The sequence below is a fragment of the Catharus ustulatus genome, chromosome 13, assembly GCF_009819885.2.
Source record: "Catharus ustulatus isolate bCatUst1 chromosome 13, bCatUst1.pri.v2, whole genome shotgun sequence".
Classification (NCBI taxonomy): Eukaryota; Metazoa; Chordata; class Aves; order Passeriformes; family Turdidae; genus Catharus; species Catharus ustulatus.
The window spans coordinates 18561870-18581123 of record NC_046233.1 but is presented as its reverse complement, the minus strand read 5'-3'; the positions used below and the strand labels follow the sequence as shown (position 1 = coordinate 18581123).

Below are 19254 nucleotides of genomic sequence, written 5' to 3'. Positions count from 1 at the left end.
ATCACCACCACCCACTACTGAACATCACCATTAGAAGTTACATGGGAAGTTCTGATCCTGTACCATCAACACATCAGCAAAACCTGCACAGGCTTCAAAGGGCATGAGAGCAGCTCATCATGTCCTTTTGGCAGATTCTGCTATTAAAAGTTTTGTGCCACAGCCCAGCACTGATCAAACATCGATGGAAAGGATTTGTTGAAAACTTAAATTCATGTTTAGAGTTCTCCTAAACTGGGACCCAGCTTTGGAGATATCAGCTTTGCTAAGAGGTCTCCTGAACCTAAAGATAACAAAAGTGATTGATGAATTTTATTTAGCTGGAGAATTTTAGCAGCCACGTTCAATTCTGCCAAACAATGATTAAGGAGATACAAACCACTTCTTTAAATTCTGGAACCAAGCATTTTAATAAATAGATATAATAAAATAATTTCTATTTTCATTTTTAGATCATTTGAGAGAAATAAAAAACACTTGGTGAATCAAGTTTTCCACACAACAAGGCTGCAGGGAATTATTTTCCACTAATGCAGATAGGGAAAGTCGGGAAAATAATGAAAATTTTTCAGAGGCAGCCCAGGTTTTATCTTCATAGGATGAAGATAATTCACCACTCATGTTTCTATTTCCATGTCAGGGTTCCTTTGAGCACAAGTCCAGAACTCAGGATTGTTTGTAGGATACAAGAACACCTTTCCATACTGATAACTTAGGGGAGGAAGATGAAAGAATTCCTTTTGCTAACACATTTTGCACAAAGTCGTTACCTCCAAAAACAATTATCCAAATCTAGCCAGTGAGAAAAGCTTTCACTCTGCTCTGAAAAAAACATTCCTCCCATATCAGATAACCAAGGAGAAATAGGAAATTGCAGATTACAGAGCAATAGCTGCCTCTTGGCAAGGTTCAGGCTTATCAGGCACCAGAAGATTGCAGTGCCCTGTGCAAGCAGTTAGTGCCCTGTATTTTTCAGACTTATGAAAATTATAAAAAAAAACCTTATTCACTTTCCACTGGTAGGATGAGCTCAGAAAAATGGCAATTACTCTGATAAGATCTTACAATTAGAGCTTTCAGTTTGTTGGGGTGATTTGTCTTTGGAATTACTAAATAAACAGGAACATCATCTGTCAATACTATTAAAAGCATTTACTTGGTCTTGTTATTAACACATCCTTTGAAGTTAAATTAATAGTTTAAGCTTCTGGGAAAAAAAGAAGTCATTAAAATCTCTGGCTCATTAAGGTATTAACTGCCCCAAACAGGTCGATAGTGTCTGCTCACAACTGGGTTCCAAGTGGGAGCAAAACCCAAATCAAGCTGAAGATGCTCGAACAAAAGATCTCCTACTGGAGATAAATGGATATAAACAGAGACTGTGCCACCAGCTGCCCTCCATCAGCCAATTCCTGTGTGCTGCCAAGTCATTCACAAGGTTTAGGAGACACTTTTATCCCAAAAACCACCAAACTGTGCAGCCAGGATGACCCAACACTGCCCAGAGCACAGACCTGAATGCAGCCATGGAAAATCAGACATAAGAAGGTCACAGGTATCATCAGAGCTCCCTGCAGGGCCCACTGGGAGTGCCACAGGAAATATGTGGAATTCTGGGGATGGATTGCAGTGTACCCATGGAAGAGAGAACTTTGCAAAACTCCTGTCTGTACATCAGACAAATTTCTAGCATGGAGCAGCAGCAATTATTTGGGATTCAGAAGATTTATCACAGCTCTACTGACACTCCCTGACTTCTGCCTGGTCTTTTTATCTGTTCCTCCTCCCTGCTTCCTCACATTGCTGAATGCTTGCCTTCTTTCCACGTGCCTCCTTCCAAACACATTCAGGTTTGTTTTTAATACTCTGTTAATGGCTGTGATAAGGTTTCACCCCAAGGATTTTCTTCAGTACTGAGAAATGTGCACAGACAAAATTCATAGTGTGAGGAGACCAAAGAGAATGATGCCCAGGAAGGGCTCTCCTCCTGCACTCCTGAGCTGTGGGGATCAATCTCTGGTATGATCAGGGAAAATGTGACTAAGGCCATGAGCTGACAGGCTGCCAGTACAGAGAACATTGCCTGGCCTTTGCACTCAGTCCAAGTGGCTGAAAAAAAAGCTCCAGTATTAATTAATCATGTCTTACAACCAGGAAATTTCTTCCAACTACACAGCTTTACTCCAGTTGGATGCTTACATACAGAATTCTAATAAAAACAGGTTTTCACAAGGAATTCTTCTACTCTCATCAAAGCTTGCTGCCAAAACAGCCTCTGCTCTTTCACTGGCTCTTCCCTCATGTTGAGTTGTTTGGCCATGACTTCCTTCTGTCAGAAAGAATCTCATTCCACAGCCTCAGGAGCACACCTAGAGCAGAACATGACAGTGTGTTCCACACAGGGATCCTGCTGATGTGGCAGGAATTTGGGCAGGAAATTTGGGTAGGAATTTGTCCTGCAGCTTGCATAAGACACAAGTTTCTCAGAGCAAGCAGCTTGTGTCAGATGAGGGCAAAGATCAGGTTTAAAACAACCGTGCAAAGCTGTCAAGAAGGGTTCTAAATGCTATAAAAAGTACAAAACACAAGATACAAAACTGAAATATATCCAAATCTCCCACCTTCCTCCTATTTAACACTAAGCAAGCATTACATCAAATCCACTCAGGATAAAAACTCCGGGAATGTCAACCAACAATGTCTCTTCTGCACCCATGACTCAGCTCAAACCCATCCCAGCCAGCCCCAGGTTCTCCTTTGTCACAGCACAAATGCTGCTCTATTTAAACAATCCTTGCTTGTCACCCTCAGAGCTGCATCAGTAAGAAGCTCCTGGGAGAAAAAAAAATCTGGTTTAGAGATTTCTTTCTGTATCAACTGCTTAAAACAGGTGGGAAAATTCAGCCCCAACTGAGGATTTCAGAGCTGCAGCCCAGTTCAGGGTTAGAGAGGGAGGGAAGCTGATCCTCCCACAGGCTCACACAGATTTGTGTTTCTTTGACAAGCTAAACATAGGTACAGCCATGTATTTTCATAAACACATCCTCCTCAAGTTAGATTTTAATACTTCCAAACTTCTGGAAGCTCCCTCTTAATGTAACAAGAATTTCCAAAGTCTGTCTGAAGGAGAAAGTTCAAATTTATTTGAGGCACCTGCCTGGATAGAAATTTAAGGGTTAATATAAAAATGCTCTATATGACATTACAGACAGCATTGGGAATTAAGTGAAAATTCCTCCCCAAAGTTCAGAATAACAATTAATACAATTTTCTGTCTTTTTATTATTCTACCCATCTCTTGGCTTTCCACATTAATGAGGTTATGAACATACTACCATGCTATGCAATAATAGTTGAAATATTTTAGTAATTAAGGGAAATTATTAAAAATCTTTTCTTCCTAAAGTTCCCTTTCTGTTTGATAACAAATTAGCCCTACATGAGAACAGTTGTTTTCAATATCACACACGCAAAAAAAAAGGAATTCCTGTCTAATTTAAATATATTGGAAGGCATCACTTCTTTAATTGGTAAACTGAGTATTTCTTTGATCTCTTCTACACCTTCTGATGATATTTCCCATCTGTGTTAAACAGTTGCTTCGCACAGTGTTTTTAAAAGATAAACTGACAATTTTGAATTATTTCAGCAATAGCACTGTAGCCTCACATCAGTATAAATGATACATGGTTTTACTTGTTATATTTTGAAACAGAGTTAAAAATATGAAATAATACCAACAAGTGTCTTAAAACCCACCCCAGGTTGTATTTCAGTGGGACAGAGATTTTGGTTTCACTGAAGCAGTTTGTGATGATAAGCCACTCTGATGAGTGTTTTTCCAATCTACCTCTACTTCAAAGCCATAAATATTTGACTGCAAGTGTCTGCCCAGGCTGAAATGCTGAAACATGCCTTTCTCTGGTCCCTGAGCAGCAGTGAAAACAAAAGTGGAAAATAAAAATGATCCTTTTGCTGGGTGGGATTGTGCTATGTTAAAGAGAAAAAAGCTTCCCTCCAGCAGCTGTATGTCATTAAAAATTAAATATAAAAAAGTTTATTTTCTGATGTGTGTTTTTAGCCTAGAGCAGATAGAATACATCAAAGGGGAAAAAATCCTCTCAATCCCTCAAGTGTCTGAGAAAAACATAACATTTTAACAAGAGGCCCGAAACTAGTGAACATTTAAATAATTTCTTGTAACTTTTAATGGCCCTTGGAGTATTACCAGCCAAAAAATTCCATCATGATTTCCATGGACTCGTTCTTGAACTTTGTTAAGACACTTAATTGCTCTCTCAACCTTGTCACATTTTTTAAACATTAATTGTGGTTCTTGCATGTGGCATTCAGTAGGAGTAAATATCTTTTGGGCTGTCAAAGTGTGTGTGCTACAAACCATCACCAATTTATTGTTCCTTTTTTCTCCAGCTCTCTATTGATTTCAATTTCCCTGGCAAACGTTTCCTTCTCTTGAGGGAAAATCCTGAATGATTCAGACAAGCACTCCCGAGGGACTTGGTTAATCCACCTAATGAAACACAAATTGTTGTGTTTCTGAAACAAATCAGCTGTTGGGCTGAGCAAGGGCGGTTCTCTGAGAGCAGGAGCACAGGGTTTAAGATGCCCTGGTGAAGAGACTTCAGCTGGCCTTGTGCAGGTCATTTTTATCTCCACTTACTCTCCAAACCTTGCCAATCCTGAGCAAACCCCAGCTGGAAAACTATTTTGGAGCACACCTCCCCTGGAAATGTATATTATTTATTAATTACACATAGGTACTGCCATACTAGTAAACTGTGCACATCATAAGACAGACACAAAAAAGGGTGGGATGGAGATAATACATTCTGTCTCCATCCAGCACTGTGCCAGAGTTCCCTGGAATAGTTCATGTTTCCACCTGGTCTCAAGTCCAAAGGACTCAACCGATCCAATCTTTGAAATCACAACGGAACTTCTGCTCTAAAGTCATACAGGCATTTTTAAAAATTGCATGATGCTCAAAAGCCTTTGTAATCAGTCATGTATGGAATAATGGAAACTAAGCCTAAAGGATTTCTTCCCTAAATGTGGACTATTATTGGAATAGTCAACCAGCTGGAAATAGGTAAGTGATCAGCTGGATCTGAGCCTGAACTCTAGCTGCTCCAAGAATTGCTAAAGGGACTCTCCAGACTTTCCAGGGCCTTAGCAAAATATTTCAGCTCTTTCTTCATCAGGAAGACAGGATACAGCAATCTGCTGATGGGGCTTCCACCTGAGATGGCCAAAAGTGAGGTTAATCCTGCTCAGAAACTGCCTGATTTCATCAGCTGGTAAATGTGAGCCTCCAAGTCAACTGAATAAGATGTCAAGTCATCAAAAGAAAAAAGAAAACTGCAAACCAATCTTTCTTGCAGATGGGAGCATTCCATCTGCAGACAGTGTGGTAAGAGACTGGAGTTTGTGTGGTGCAGTTCCTATAGGACAGAGTCTAAACATGCAGGAATCTAAAGGAAGCCAATGCAAATCACACAATTAGATGAGCCTATAGGAAAAATGGAATGGGCTGAAAATGCCCATCTCCACTGGGGCTGGCAGCCCCATTTCCACTGGCAGCTCCCAGTTCCACCATCCCAATAACTGCTGTTGTGACAGGAAAAGATTTTTTTTTTTTTTTTTTTTTTTTTTTGGAATACTGTTTAAGATAATTGTAGGAGAAGAAATGCACTGGAGTGAGTGGAATCACTCTAAATGAGATTGCTCTTGTTTCCTTCATAAAGCAGTGCAGGCAAAGACAAAAAAAATCTGTGTCCCTTCTTGTTCTCTTGTTTCCCAGCAAATCTTCTTTCTGCCCAGCAAATGCACATTTTCCCTTCCCAGCTCGAGCCTCATTCCAATTAGAAATCACAATGCAAATATGATATTGCCTAAATCCACTTGCCAGGAATCTTATTGGTATTTCTCTTATTCCTGCCAGGGAGTTTCCTGTGATTTTCCATGTCAAGGCTGAGGTAGAAAACAAACACAAGAGTGCAAGAAAACTTCCTCATGTGGTGTGCAGTTAAGTTGACAACTCAGGTGGATTTGTAACAGTGAAATCAAAGCAGATGATGTGCTTCAACACTTTATCCTTGATTTCCACCCCCACCAAAGCAGTTTGCACCCACCTTTCACCAGAGTGTGTTTGTCCGTGGGGGAAGAGCGAGCGAGCACCCGGAGCTTTGGCCAGATTTTGTCAATCCTCTCCTGCTCGATCTGCAGGGGGGGAGCACAAAAAACAACCCAAACAGTAAAACCACCGGCCTGTGATGAGCAGAATTTATGTTACTGAGTCAGAAAATTCCCCTCATTGCTCAAACATGCAGCTTTTCTCCCAAAGCACAGAAAAATTCCAGCAGCCATTGACACTGCAAGTGAAGACAAAGCTGGTACTAACAAAGCTCAACTGCTGCCTAATACAGGTAAATTTTTCCACAATACCTAACCAGCCTTTCTTATCATCTTTATGGATAATTCCACCCAGAATCACCACCCTAGATAAAGAATAGTGGAGTTTCTCAAAGCTGATCAAACCTGTTTACAAGTTTGTTGTTTCACTCCACCTGAGAACCCAAATCCTTCATTTAGCACCAATAATGGCAAGATGTTCTTGTGTAGCAACAGGAACAAAGCCAAACCTGCTGCATTTATTAACACTTCCAGGATTCCACCCATCCATGCAGGGAGCAAATGACTGTGTCTACTCATTTATGAGGGATCCAAGAGCCAGCACAGATTTCAACTTTTTAGAACTGTGTGTGAGCTCCATCTTTGATGAGGAGTTTAAAATCTTCCAAAGGATAGATTTTTTTAATACAAATCATTGCTGTGAGTACATTAGAGAAAGTGGAATAAATTAAAGAAATGAGAGGAGCTGGTTCTTAGAACAGATTGCATTTTCAGGAACAAAATTTCTGTTGAGTTCCTTCTCCTCCTTGCCATCAACCTGCTTTAATGGGCTTACTTTTGATTTCTTGTGGAGTAGTGCAGTGGTTCTAAAAACTGCAGAATTAGGCCAGCATTAAACTGATGCTGGAAGAGTAAAGACTGGAATTTCACCGCTTTTCAAATTGCAAAAATTCAGTGGGAGAAAAAAGAAGAAATTTTTCCAAGCAGTTTTCTGAGGCACACACCAGTGCAGGAGAACATTCTGGTGTTCTCACTGGGGTTTATTTACCTCTCCCTTCTCATTTCGGATCCTCCTGTTGAACTCCTTCCCCTCGAGGCAGAGGAAGTCCTCTCCGGGGTGGATGATGCCACACTTGATGGCGATGGCACGCGCAGTGTTGATGTTGTCCCCGGTGACCATGCGCACGGTGATCCCGGCGCGCTGGCACTTACGGATGGCTTCTGGCACCTGCAGGGGAGTCCCCGGCATTTCAGCTTTTATGGTTTATATTTTATGTTTTTCAAATCCTATACTGCATCCTATGCTGTCATTATTCAGGCATAACTCTAAACTCCATATGGAGTGTTAGTTACTGTCTTCACTTTTTGTTCAGACACAACAATTCCTCTCCAGGCTGGGAATCAAGGACACCTCACTGCCTCAGGCCACAAAAAGTACAAACAAAAGTGAATTTGGGGGCAGCAAACTGGGGGTAAATGACTTAAATGACTTCATTACCTGCAGCTGTAATTGGAGGATTAACCCCTGATATGTGAATGGACCAAACTGTAATTGTGTGAAAAGCTCGTGACCATTGTCCACCTTGGGTGCAGCCTCTGGGAGGCTCTGACTGCCCAAGCTGTGCCTGTTGAAGGCCTTCAATCAATTCCCACTTTATTCCCTTAGTTTTGTCTGGCCTCTGTTTTTAGGGAGCCACTCCAAGCCATCAGAGAAGCAAAGTGAGGGCAAAGAGAACTCCTGGAACAGAGAAAACACAAGGCAGGTGTCTCCATCCAGAAAAATGTTAGGCTAAGAGGTGCCTGAAGCAGAAAGAGGAATCAGACGTGTTTCATCATTACTTGACTGCTGTGGAGTTGAGGTTACTCCCCAGGCAAGGCAAATCTTGTATCAAGAAGCACAAAAAATATCTTTTAAATCAGTTCCTTACATTTTCTCCTGGCTTGAATAAAAATGAGTGTTCTGCAGCTTTTTTGACCTTTAGCAGAACTACTCGACACGTGTAAATATGAACGGAAAATACAAACATCTTGTTCAGAAAATTATTTTACTTCAGATCCAAACTTGCCTTTCAACAAGATTTTAAAAGTTATTGTGATGTAACACTACTTAATTCGTGCTTATCAACAAGTGGAATTCCTAAATACAGGAGTTTAAAATTAGTATTTTACGTGTCTCAAAATCATAAAAATGAAACCTGACTTTACTTATGCCTTTTTCTGCATGAGATAAATGTCTGCTGCACAGGAAGTGTATCAGGGAGAGAAAATACAGGGTACAACAGGGGCTGTGAGATTCATGTAGGAGCTCCATTATGACTTGGCATCATACATTTCTTATTTAAAAAAAAAAAAAAATCAGGAATTAAAAGAAAAGATTGTTAAATTAAGCTGTTTTAATACAGTTACTTCTGTAAATGAAGGCTGTATAAAGACTCCAGGTCTATAGCTTAATTTCAGATGGGGAAAATATTCTGTTCCCTTAAATTATATCCTACTTAATGATAATTTCTAAGTAAATATCATTAACGAATTAATTCAGTCTCATCACATTTTTGCATTATTTTGCATTATTGTTATGAAAGCATTATTTCTTCAAGAGAAAAATAGCAATATTATTTAAAGTGGGAGAACAAGGAATGTGTTCAACATGTCCAGAACAGCCTGGATGTCATTCTCCAGCACAGCACCATTTCTCTAAATTTCATTTTTACCTACAAGAGTCTAGAGAACCCCAGGAGTCATCATGAAGGCTGAAGCCCTTAAAAGAGCTACAGGGAAGTGAACTGCTCTACTCAGAAGATGGCAATGCACAATTATTAAAAAATATATTTTAAAAGCTTACAGCTGTTTAAGAAAAGGTATCAAAATGGATTTTACTGCCTGGATGCAGTGCACCTTGCTGATCACAACTCCAGCACAGATACAAATGTGTTGTGGAACTCAGTGCCAATTTGAGTGGGTTCATCTCATCCATTAGTGCAGAAAATGCAGAGAAAAGGAGACACCATGTCCAACATTACACTGCTAATTTCATGCATTTCTACATATTTTCATTTCCTCTGTAGCCACAAGTGGGGAACACCACTGAGGGCATTAACGATTTGCCCTGAGCCAGTGTAGCAAATCTTGGGCTTTGAGGGATTTCCTGGGACCAGGAAGGCTCTGGGTCTGCACTGAAAACCCTAAACCTCCACACCACACCACAGATAATGGTTCCCCCAGTCTGGAGTAATTTCACACCATGTTTGTGAATAGTTATTAAAGGCAGTTTGTGGAGTTCCTTTTTTTCCAAAATGCCTGCCTAAACCAATGCCTCAGTGAGGACCAGAGCAGCACATTCCCAGGAAAATCCCTCCACCCTCAGAGTGTGTCCACAGGATGTGCTGCTTGCAGGACTCTGCTACCACAAAATCAAGGGCACAAAAATCAAGATCACAAAATCAAGGGCAGAATTCAGGGACTTGTCTTCCCATTTCCTCACCTCTAACTGGAAATATTTTCCCCACAAATTGAACACCCTGGAAAAATAATTTAGACCCAAAGCCTTTTAGTGATGTGAAATAGGTTTCTATAGGGGAATGTATGATCAGGCTAAATCTGTTCCTTAAGCAAATGACCCCTGATCTCCCCAGTTTCCACATTAATAATCCTGCCTAAATCCCATTTTTCGATTGGAAATGCTTTTGGTACCACTGGAGCTGTGGTGACCCTCATGCACAGGACAGGACAGATATAGATGGAAATCTGGAAAACCAGCCCAGTGGATGGACCATGAAGGAGAAAAATAAATTACAGTGCAAGCAGCAAAAAAGGGTTATTCCCATGAAGGGTCAGTCCTATTAAACAAGGTCAGGGGAGGACAGCCCCAGCTGCAAACACAATTAAAACCCACATCTAACTGCAGAAATCATTCTGTTTTCCTCTCCTGTCATTTTCTGGACAGCTGGTGGGTGTATCTGATTTAATAGTGTGTACAGTAATTACAGTTAAAATATTGTTCATATTTTTTTTATTGCTGTAAGGGAGAAAGAGTGTTGGCAGACTGAGTGGGCAGAGGAAGCAGATATTTTCCATCAGTTCTGCAGAGCTTACGTACACATTCCACAATTTTTTGGTTCATTTTCCCTCTGCAAAGCAAAACTTCCAGTGCAAGCAGACATGCACAAAGTATCCAGTGCAGGACTATCTTTCCCAATCAGGTGACAAATAAACAGGAGATATTTGGAAGGGATTTACGTTTGTCTCCCAGAAATAACAGACTGGAGGCGTTTTTTGGCAAATCAGTGTGAGCCAGTTCAGGCTCATTAAAATCAAGCCAGAAAGAGTGTCAGGATCAACAGAGAATCTCTGCAGGAGAAGGGCATCACTCTGCTTGCTCTCTTCCTGTGTATTTATCAAAGAAAAATAAAAAACACACCCACAAAATATAAATATCAAGCAAGTAGTTCAGTGCCTGCTGAATCCAGCAGCTGCTGGTGACTAAGCTGGTGTCTGAATTAACCTGGGAATATGGAAAAGCCATGGGTGGTGGGCATTCCAGAGAAAACTGGACAGCTGTTGGACATCAGTGTTAAATAACCCGTTCCAATTGAGGTATTTTAGTGTATGGAGAAGAGGTGAGTGCCAGAAAGCTCCCTGAGTATCCCAAGAATATCCCTGGAAGCAGGAGGGAGGAAGGACTCCTCCAAAGCTGGTAGTCCCACATGGAACCACTCCTTGGATGGACAGGAGCTCCCTGCCCAGCATCCATGGGACAGCACAACACCATCTCAGGGAAAAGGAAAATCCTGAGCCTTCCCCATGAATGTGCCTGAAGGGAAGCTAAAGGCTGCCAGGATGGGGATATGTTTTTAATTTGAATTACCTGATCTATCACCTCCATCTGAATAAATCCTGATACCCATGAATGCTGAGAATATTGATAAAACAGCACTTTTAGACAGAATTCCAGATTTTGCCTTTTTTTTTTTTTTTTTTCCCTCCTACAGAAAGCACTTTGAAAATGCATAAACTCCAGTGGGGAGTCAATTTAATGAGCAGATTCTATTTTGGCAAAATATTCCCTATAACTGCTCAACTTCTTGTTATTAGCATCAGCTATGGGGATTTCACACATGCACATTATGATACTCCAACCAGGTCAGATATTCCAAACCTAGAGAGTTTTCTGAATTTTGTGTTTTTCTCCTGGCTCAGGGTTTATTGGTTCTTTCCCCTAAGGTACTGCTTCTTATAATGTGCAGAGTAGTAATAATTTAAACATTGGCTTAAATATTTTCATGATGTTATTGCTACTCCAAAACAGTCAAAAGAGACAAGGTGTAAAAAAAACCAAAAACCACAAGTCCCAAATCCCAAACGTCCAAAATTTGCTAAAATTCTGAAATTACAAATTTTTTATTGTGTGTCTTGCACTAAAGTAGAAATGTTCCTGCCTGTACTGGTGTTAACCTACACAAAATTCAATACAATAATCAAATGTTTATTTAGAAAGAAGATGTTTTCCTGCCTTCATCTCTTTGATTCCTTACACAGAAGTCAGATTTTCCCTCTATTTTTAGCAGAATTATTCACTTTTACCTCAAGCATCCAAGAAATTATTCCCTGCAAGATAAGAGCAGTTTTCTTACAAAACACCATCCTAACAATCACTGAAAGGAGAGTTTGCAGCTATTTTCCACAATAACAGCAAATCCCTTTGCTCCCCAATCCCTCAGTGTCACACAGAACCTGATTTAAAGCCGTTTTTTAAGGTGGGTCATGATTTCATTCAGGAGAGCATTGATTCACAGTTCCAGTGGTCACTGACAAAACATTTCTGAAAATATCTATATTTTCTGCAAAATATTTTCTGCTAAATGTCCATATATGCGAGCTGGAGCATTAAAGGAGCACTGCAGACAGACCTTCTAAAGGACATTTTCCAGCATTTTGAAAGCCTTGCAATGTCAGACGTGGGGACAGATGGATTAGCAGCAAGAGACCATCTGATGGCAGATAAAGTGGATGCTGTTTATCTGCTCTTTGTGGAGATAAGGAGTTTATCATCCAGTTGTCACCTAAGCAAGATTTACTTTATATTTTAACCTTCGTATTGATGAAAAAAAGTAAACCAAAACCAAAACAATAAAATCCATTCGGAGGAAAGGCACAGTTGTGCAGTTGGGGTTGTGTCGTGTTAGTTCCAACAGAATTAATAACTCTCCATTAATTATCAGGCACCAGATAGAGAGATCAGAATTCTCTAAGTCGACCCTTTGTAGGAATATAATTTACAGGTGTAGAATCAGGCATGTTTTTCCCATGTGCACACCTACTACTGATTTACTTAGGTGAGAAGAGCTGAAATTTTACTTGTTTGTAAAATCCATCTAAATGTAATATCCATGACAACTGCAGCCTTTCCTTGTTCAAATACAACATTAAAAACAAGTTTTCCTGAGTAGTCACCTGGTACAATCTTAAGTAAAGTGACAACTATTACAATGAATGCCAAAACTCCAATTTCTCTGGAAACTGCCATTATAATCAGGGCAGTTTTAATCACTGCACTTGTCTTCCCTACTCTCAGAGCTGTACATCACTGCACAGCTTAAAGGAAAATTCTTTAACATGTGGGAGCATTAAAAAACCTCTGCTGATCATGTCAGAGCAAAAAGCCCTATATTCCTTTATTTAAATATCAGCTGGCTGATAGTTGAATTTTATCACCTTAATTATTTGGCTTTTTATCAAGTCAAACACATTTCTAAAGCTGATTTTCTGCTTCTTTGACAGACAAAAGTGAAAAAAAAAGGTAAGACCTGTAAGAAACATACCATTCATGTTGTGTTCAGTATATAAGATAAAAATGGATGTACCTCTGGCCTTACAGGGTCTTCAATGCCAACGACACAGATGCAGGTCAGGTCAGATAGGATGTCGTTCTCGTTGTCCCAGTCAGGCTCGGGGCTGCTGGGGAAGTCTCTGAAAGCCACACAGATGGTTCTCAGCCCATCACAGGCCATGGGCTCAATCACCTTCTTCACCATCTCGTCCCTGTCGCGGGGCCTGAAGATGCGAGGTTCCCCAGCTGCGTTGAGGATCCTGGAACACCTGGTTTGGGCAAGGAAAAGAGAATAAAAACTGACTGCGATGCCTTAGGATTTTACCTTTTGTATTTTTCATGTATGTGCAATCCTCCTGTTCTTCAGTGCAGAACAGGGTGCTTTGGGAAGAAGGAGCCACCCCTTACTTCTTGAGGACGATCTCGGAGGCTCCTTTGCTGTACATGCGGAAGCTGCCGTCGGGCAGTTTGATCACCGTGCTCATGGACTTCCTGACCGAGTTGAAGGTGTAAACTTTGTAGAGCTTCTCCTCGGGGATGAGGCTCCGGACGGGTTCGTAATCCTGCTTCAGATCCAGGACAAACCCCAAGAGGCCACACTCCGTCTTATTGCCCACCTGGCGAGGCAGCCCGCCCTCTTTTTCTGGTGGCTGGAGAGAGGAAGAAAAATTGGAGATTAATTTCTCTAGTTTCTCTAACTTCATAATTCCTAAGTTACAGGGTGCGGTTTCATGTCTGAGCTATGCAGCCACAAGTCTTCCAGATTTTAAAAGTAAGGCAAAAATTCCATGGAGCTCCAACAGACCTGAAACATTTCTTTACAAAATATTTGTCACATTTGGCCTCTTGCATTTCTTTTTTCCTAAATTAGCCATTGGCAGCTTGTGATGGTTGGGCAATCCATTAAAAAGGAAGTAACTTTCCTTAGGCTGAAAACCAGGCAATTCTCACTTTTTACAAACAGAGAATCTCCTTTTCTCTCTTGCTTACAATTCCATTGGTTTCCTGATTTGTACAGCTTAAAAAGTGAGTTAAAGAAAGCGTTATCATTTTTTTCCCTGCCAGGAATTTTTTATGTAACAATAAATCTCCATCCACCCATAACAACAAATATAAGTGAAAAAAAAATCTATGAAATAATAGTTCTGGGTCTAAATGTACCCGTTTCTTGAATTACTTTAGTCTGCTGCTTCAGACAAATAAATTCTACATATATTAGAGAAAAATGGAGTAGGCTGAACACTGTACAACTTCTACCAGTTCTCAGTCCTTCTGAAGGAGAGAAGCAAGGACAAGGAAGACTTTAAATTCCCTTTCAAAATAGAAATAAACACTCAATTTACAAACTTTCTTGGAATTGTTGCATATCCCAAACAAAATATTTCTGTGCCAAGACCCCAGAGTTCAAGTGGCCAATGTGTGAACAATAAACTATTGATAACTTACGTTTTCTCAGCAGAATCAGAAAGTGCTCCTTAGGTCAATGCTAAACTCCCTTTACGGGAATAAAAGTAGGAAATCATCTCTCAGCTTCAATTTGCACTGAAAACAGGTTTTGATTTGGCTCAGGCCAAGACTTTAAGTCATCATTTTCAATGGGAGTTAAACATTTGCCTCACATTCTGAAGGATTAGAACTGCAGGACTGTATTTAGAATCTACATTTAATTTCACTTTAAAATCCAGTTCACTTCAGAAATGGGATTCCTAATAGATGGGATTTCCTACATTGGCCCTCACTGGGATAAGGGCACACAAAGGGAATGATTAAAGATGCAAATCAGCCATCCTACTAGATTTGAATTCTTGCAACATGTATGGCCACAAAAAGAGAAGCAGGGGAACTTTTAAATAAGCATTTGTAATTAATTATCCCAGAAAACCACCACCAATTGCAGCTGGTTTAAAAACTGAAGGTCAGGTAGATGATAACAGACTGGTGCAGAACTGAAATAAACAAATATCTCTATTTGTTTTCCAGAAGATTCATGTCCCTACCAGCAGGAAGATTAATACCTGGTGACATGTAGATTAATGTCAATTTTTTTTCCAGAGAGAAGCAGCTACAATGAACAACACAGAATAACCCAAAAATCTCTGTCTGAAAGAGATTTATCCCTCCAAAAAGGACTGGAACATCTTTCTTTTATGTGAACCATCATTTTTCCTGACTAATATGGGTCACTCTAGTGTTGCTATGACATTTTAACATCACTCCAGGGTCACTGTAAAACAATGACATTCAGAAAAAATGCCAGAGTGATACATTGATTTTATTACCTGCTATAACAACTTGTCCTACTATAACCTCATTATATTGTGATGTAACTTCCCTCTGGATTCCCAAATTCACTTAAGAATCCCTAATTCAAAATGCAAGTGCTCATAGTGAGGTGTATCTGGGATTCAGTGGACATGAAAATCTCAGGAGTCAAAAAAATACCTTGTAAAATCCAGTTTTGTTTACTTAAATAAGCTTTGTTTTCCTGGCACTGCAGGCACAGGGTTCCTGAAATCTGCCAGGAACTTCTCAAAGTTTCACAGGAACCAACTTCAGTGCCTGGGTAATGATGGGTACCAGGGAAAATTCATTCCTCTGGGCATATCATAACCAACTCTTCTCCTTTTAGATCTAAATCCTCATTTATGTTTCGCTTTGCCACTGAACTCAGTGAAAATTGTCACTGAATTAAATGTGAATGTGATTGGACCACTGGAACACTCCTGAAACCCAAAGAAAGACGAAGTTTTCCATCAAAGCCAGACAACCCTAGGCAATAATTAATTTAGAGATATGATTTCATCACACCCTGATGCCAATCGGTATCAAGAAAATAACATCCTGCCCACATTTCTCAATACAAAAAACCTAAATATCAGAGTCCTTCCAAAATTACCTTTATTTCAACAAAAAGTAGATCATGCTCCCCTGTTTCTACCGCGGCCTAAAAATAGATTTCTTTCAGGGAACATCTTTTGAATGCAAATACGTAAGCAAGGGGGGGAAAAATCCCCGTGAAAAGAAAAGGAACAGACACTTCGGAAAGGTTTCAAAATCTAACAAGTGGCCACCTCCCTGCAGAGCAGCTGCTGTCTCCATATTCTTTGTGCATTACATTAGGGGCAAGCATATGGTGCTGAGAGCTGGCACGGAGCACTTCCTTCCCTGCACTGTTCCAGCTCAAAATCTATATGCCAGGAGCAGCCTCCTTGCAGATTGTTCTTGACAATCCCTTGCAGAAGCTGCTGCCTCTGAAACTTCCTGCTGGGCTGGAGCTAAATTTATTTCTCACTGAATTCTGTGGTTCATGGCACCTGGAAAACAAGGACAGCCCGATGGGGTCACTCTGGAAGGATTCTCTGGGAACAGCTTCAGTGACTGCTCAGAGGATGGAACTGATAACTCAGGATTTTACCTTTTATATTTTTATGTTTGTACTCCTGCAGTTCTTTAGTGTATAAATCCAAACTCCAAATCCAAATTCTGGGCAGACACAACAATTCCTCTGCAGCCTGGGAATCAAGGACACCTCACTGCCTCAGGGCCCAGAGATGGAAACAAAAGTGAATTGGGGGGAGCAAACTTGGGCTAAATGACTTCATTACCTGCAGCTGTAATTGGGAGATTGACCCCAATGTGCAAAGGGACCAAACTGATCAAAGTGTGAAAACCCCTGACCCAGGGTCCATTTTGGGTGTAGCCCCTGGGGGGCTTTGTCTGCCCTAAATGTACCTGAAGGCCTTCAATAAACAGAACTGCTTTTATTGCCTTAATCCTGTCTGGCCTCTGTTTTTAGGTAGCCCAAAAAGGCATCAGAAGGAAGAGGGAAAGGCTTTGAGCTGAGATTTACCACGGGGAGCTCCAGCAAGGACCTTCTGCTCCCCAAAGTCCCCTGCAATCTGTTCCATCACCTGCTTGGAAGGGACTGAGCCAGGACTGTCCCTTGGAAGGTCAAAATTTTTTTTGCAAAATTTCTTTTGCAAACTTTTTTTCAAACATTTCTCCCAAGCCTTTGGATTATTCACCCACAACATTTCAATTGTGAGCAGCTATTCACAAGTAGAAGAACCCCCAGACAGATGTTTAAAGAGTCGTGGTTCCACCCAGCAGATAGAAATAGGTTTCTAGGTCAAAGTACAGCTGCATTACCAAGGCTTAAAAATACCAATCTAAAGCCAGTATTGACCTGATACTGAGTTTGGATTACAAAGGGAATTTTCAGAATTGTTTCTGAAATAATTGACTAATAAAAGGTTTTAAGAAGAAAGATAACATCCTGGGCATGACTTAAAGACGTGCTCCAACTTCTAAAATTTGATTAAGAAATAATTCCCATTTTTGCCATGAGTCTTTACTAAACCTCCCTTTCCTCCCTGCCCCTTCTGGTGTGAGAAGAGAGGACTCTGCAAGAAGGCTCAAATAATCCTAAATTAAAATGTCAGGATTTCCCACATTATCTGAAATCTAAATTTGTTGTATGTAACCCTCCTGTGTTCTACAGGTTGAACTCCTTCTTTAGAATAACAATGACATTAAATATTCTAATTTATGAACATGAAAAATGACCTTTGCTAGAATACTATATCACTACTGAGTGTTTTATTTCATCTCAGCATCACAACAGGAAAACAGAGGAAAACAAAAGTTTTTTTAAAATTAAATTGCAAAAGATTTCCACTTCATACTCTAATTATTCAAACAAAAGACAAAATGGACCAGGATGCACAAGAATTTTCTCTGTATAATTAAACATGTTATATGTAAAATTTAAAGTAACCAAGAAGGATGAATGCTGTTCAAACCATGGGATATTTTTTTTTAAATTCCTAATACTGCAAAAAAACCTACTAAAGAACTCTCATCCTATCAGAGAGATTCCCTTGCTACACAATTTTAATCAATATTTTAATGTAAGACATCTAAAACAAGATTAAAACATTCCAATTTATAACCAAATGTTTCAGCTTTTTGCAGATACAGCTTCCCTTGACTGACTTCAAGCTAAAACAACAGATTTAAAAATGCCTGTTTATCTTAGAGAAAAGCTGCAAGATGAAAGGGGTGAGTCTTTTTCTAGCCAAGGATTAAGAATTGAAAACTTTGCTTGACAAAATAAAGTTTCCCATTGCAAAATGGGAAACGGTTCCAGAAGCTCTGCTGGCAATAGGAAGGCAAGGAAATACCAGAGATGGGATGGGATGGGATGGGATGGGATGGGATGGGATGGGATGGGATGGGATGGGATGGGATGGGATGGGATGGGATGGGATGGGATGGGATGGGATGGGATGGGATGGGATGGGATGGGATGGGATGGGATGGGATGGGATGGGGAGGAAAATCAGAAATATATCAGCCCCTGGACTGAGATAAGAACAGGTTCCCTACAAACACCTGGCAGCAGCTGTGCACCCTTAAAATGCTGTAAATTTATTTCCACAGGGTCTCTATGTAGCAATAAAAATCAGCTTTTCTGTGTGTGCAGACTCTGATCTTTGCATCCTCAAGGGCAGACCAGGAATGATATTATTGATCACAATTTGTCCCTGCAGAGCTTGGTGTTTCCATGCTGATGGTGAACAAGCTGCCTGTGTTTTACAGAGCAGGAGGATTTTGGTACCCCTCAGCTGCTTCCCAGCTCAGAACCAGCACTGCAAGGTACAGCTGCTGAAATTCAGTTAAAATAAAGTCAAAAGTCACCTTGAATTGGGGTCAGCAGAAGGGATGGGAGAAGAACAGCTCTGAACCTGGGGCTGGTTGTGTAACCTCTGGCACCAGGAGACCCAGGCTGCAGGACTTTCATTCTGTCCTGAGCTCCCTCACTGCATTTAAAAGCCCAACATTTCAAACTTTAAAGCTTTGATGATTTTTTCTTACTCTTTAGCACAGTGCTGAGTAGATTAACATCAGTGTTCCCATTCACTTATATTTACCTGTGATTCAGAAAATAAATTTATCTCCCTTTAACCTTCAAAAGGTTACAAAATACTTTGAGCTGACACAGATCTCTCCCTCCATTTCAATTCCCAAGAGCTACAGGTCCACAAACCTTAAGGAGAGTGAGCCCCTGAATCCCTGACTGACCAGTTTGCACCATTTTTTTTTGATCCAATGATTTCACATCCATATTTCAAAGCCCTATGGTTCATACATTTGGAAATTAGCTCTAAAGCAGACAGCAAAAAATCCTTGGAAACCCTTTAGCAGATGCTGTACATGCCCTGGTACCTGAGATTGGATATATTTTTCAAATATTATTGGATTTGTTACATGTG

At 40.4% G+C, this 19254-nt stretch overlaps 1 protein-coding gene across 6 annotated transcripts in view; it reads right to left on the bottom strand.

The window, feature by feature from the left end:
* ATP2B2 (ATPase plasma membrane Ca2+ transporting 2) overlaps window positions 1-19254 on the bottom strand; it is a 221890-nt gene that overhangs the window by 36769 nt on the left and 165867 nt on the right. For all 6 annotated transcript variants that reach the window (XR_004419303.2, XM_033071630.2, XM_033071631.2 and 3 more), the window contains 4 exons: window positions 13388-13629; window positions 13014-13248; window positions 7202-7381; window positions 6153-6240 (listed from right to left, as the gene is read on the bottom strand). Coding sequence is in view for 5 of the 6 variants with exons in the window: in XM_033071630.2 (XP_032927521.1) it covers window positions 6153-6240; window positions 7202-7381; window positions 13014-13248; window positions 13388-13629 (745 nt within the window). In the remaining variant the exon portion in view is untranslated. The remainder of the gene's footprint in view (window positions 1-6152; window positions 6241-7201; window positions 7382-13013; window positions 13249-13387; window positions 13630-19254) is intronic.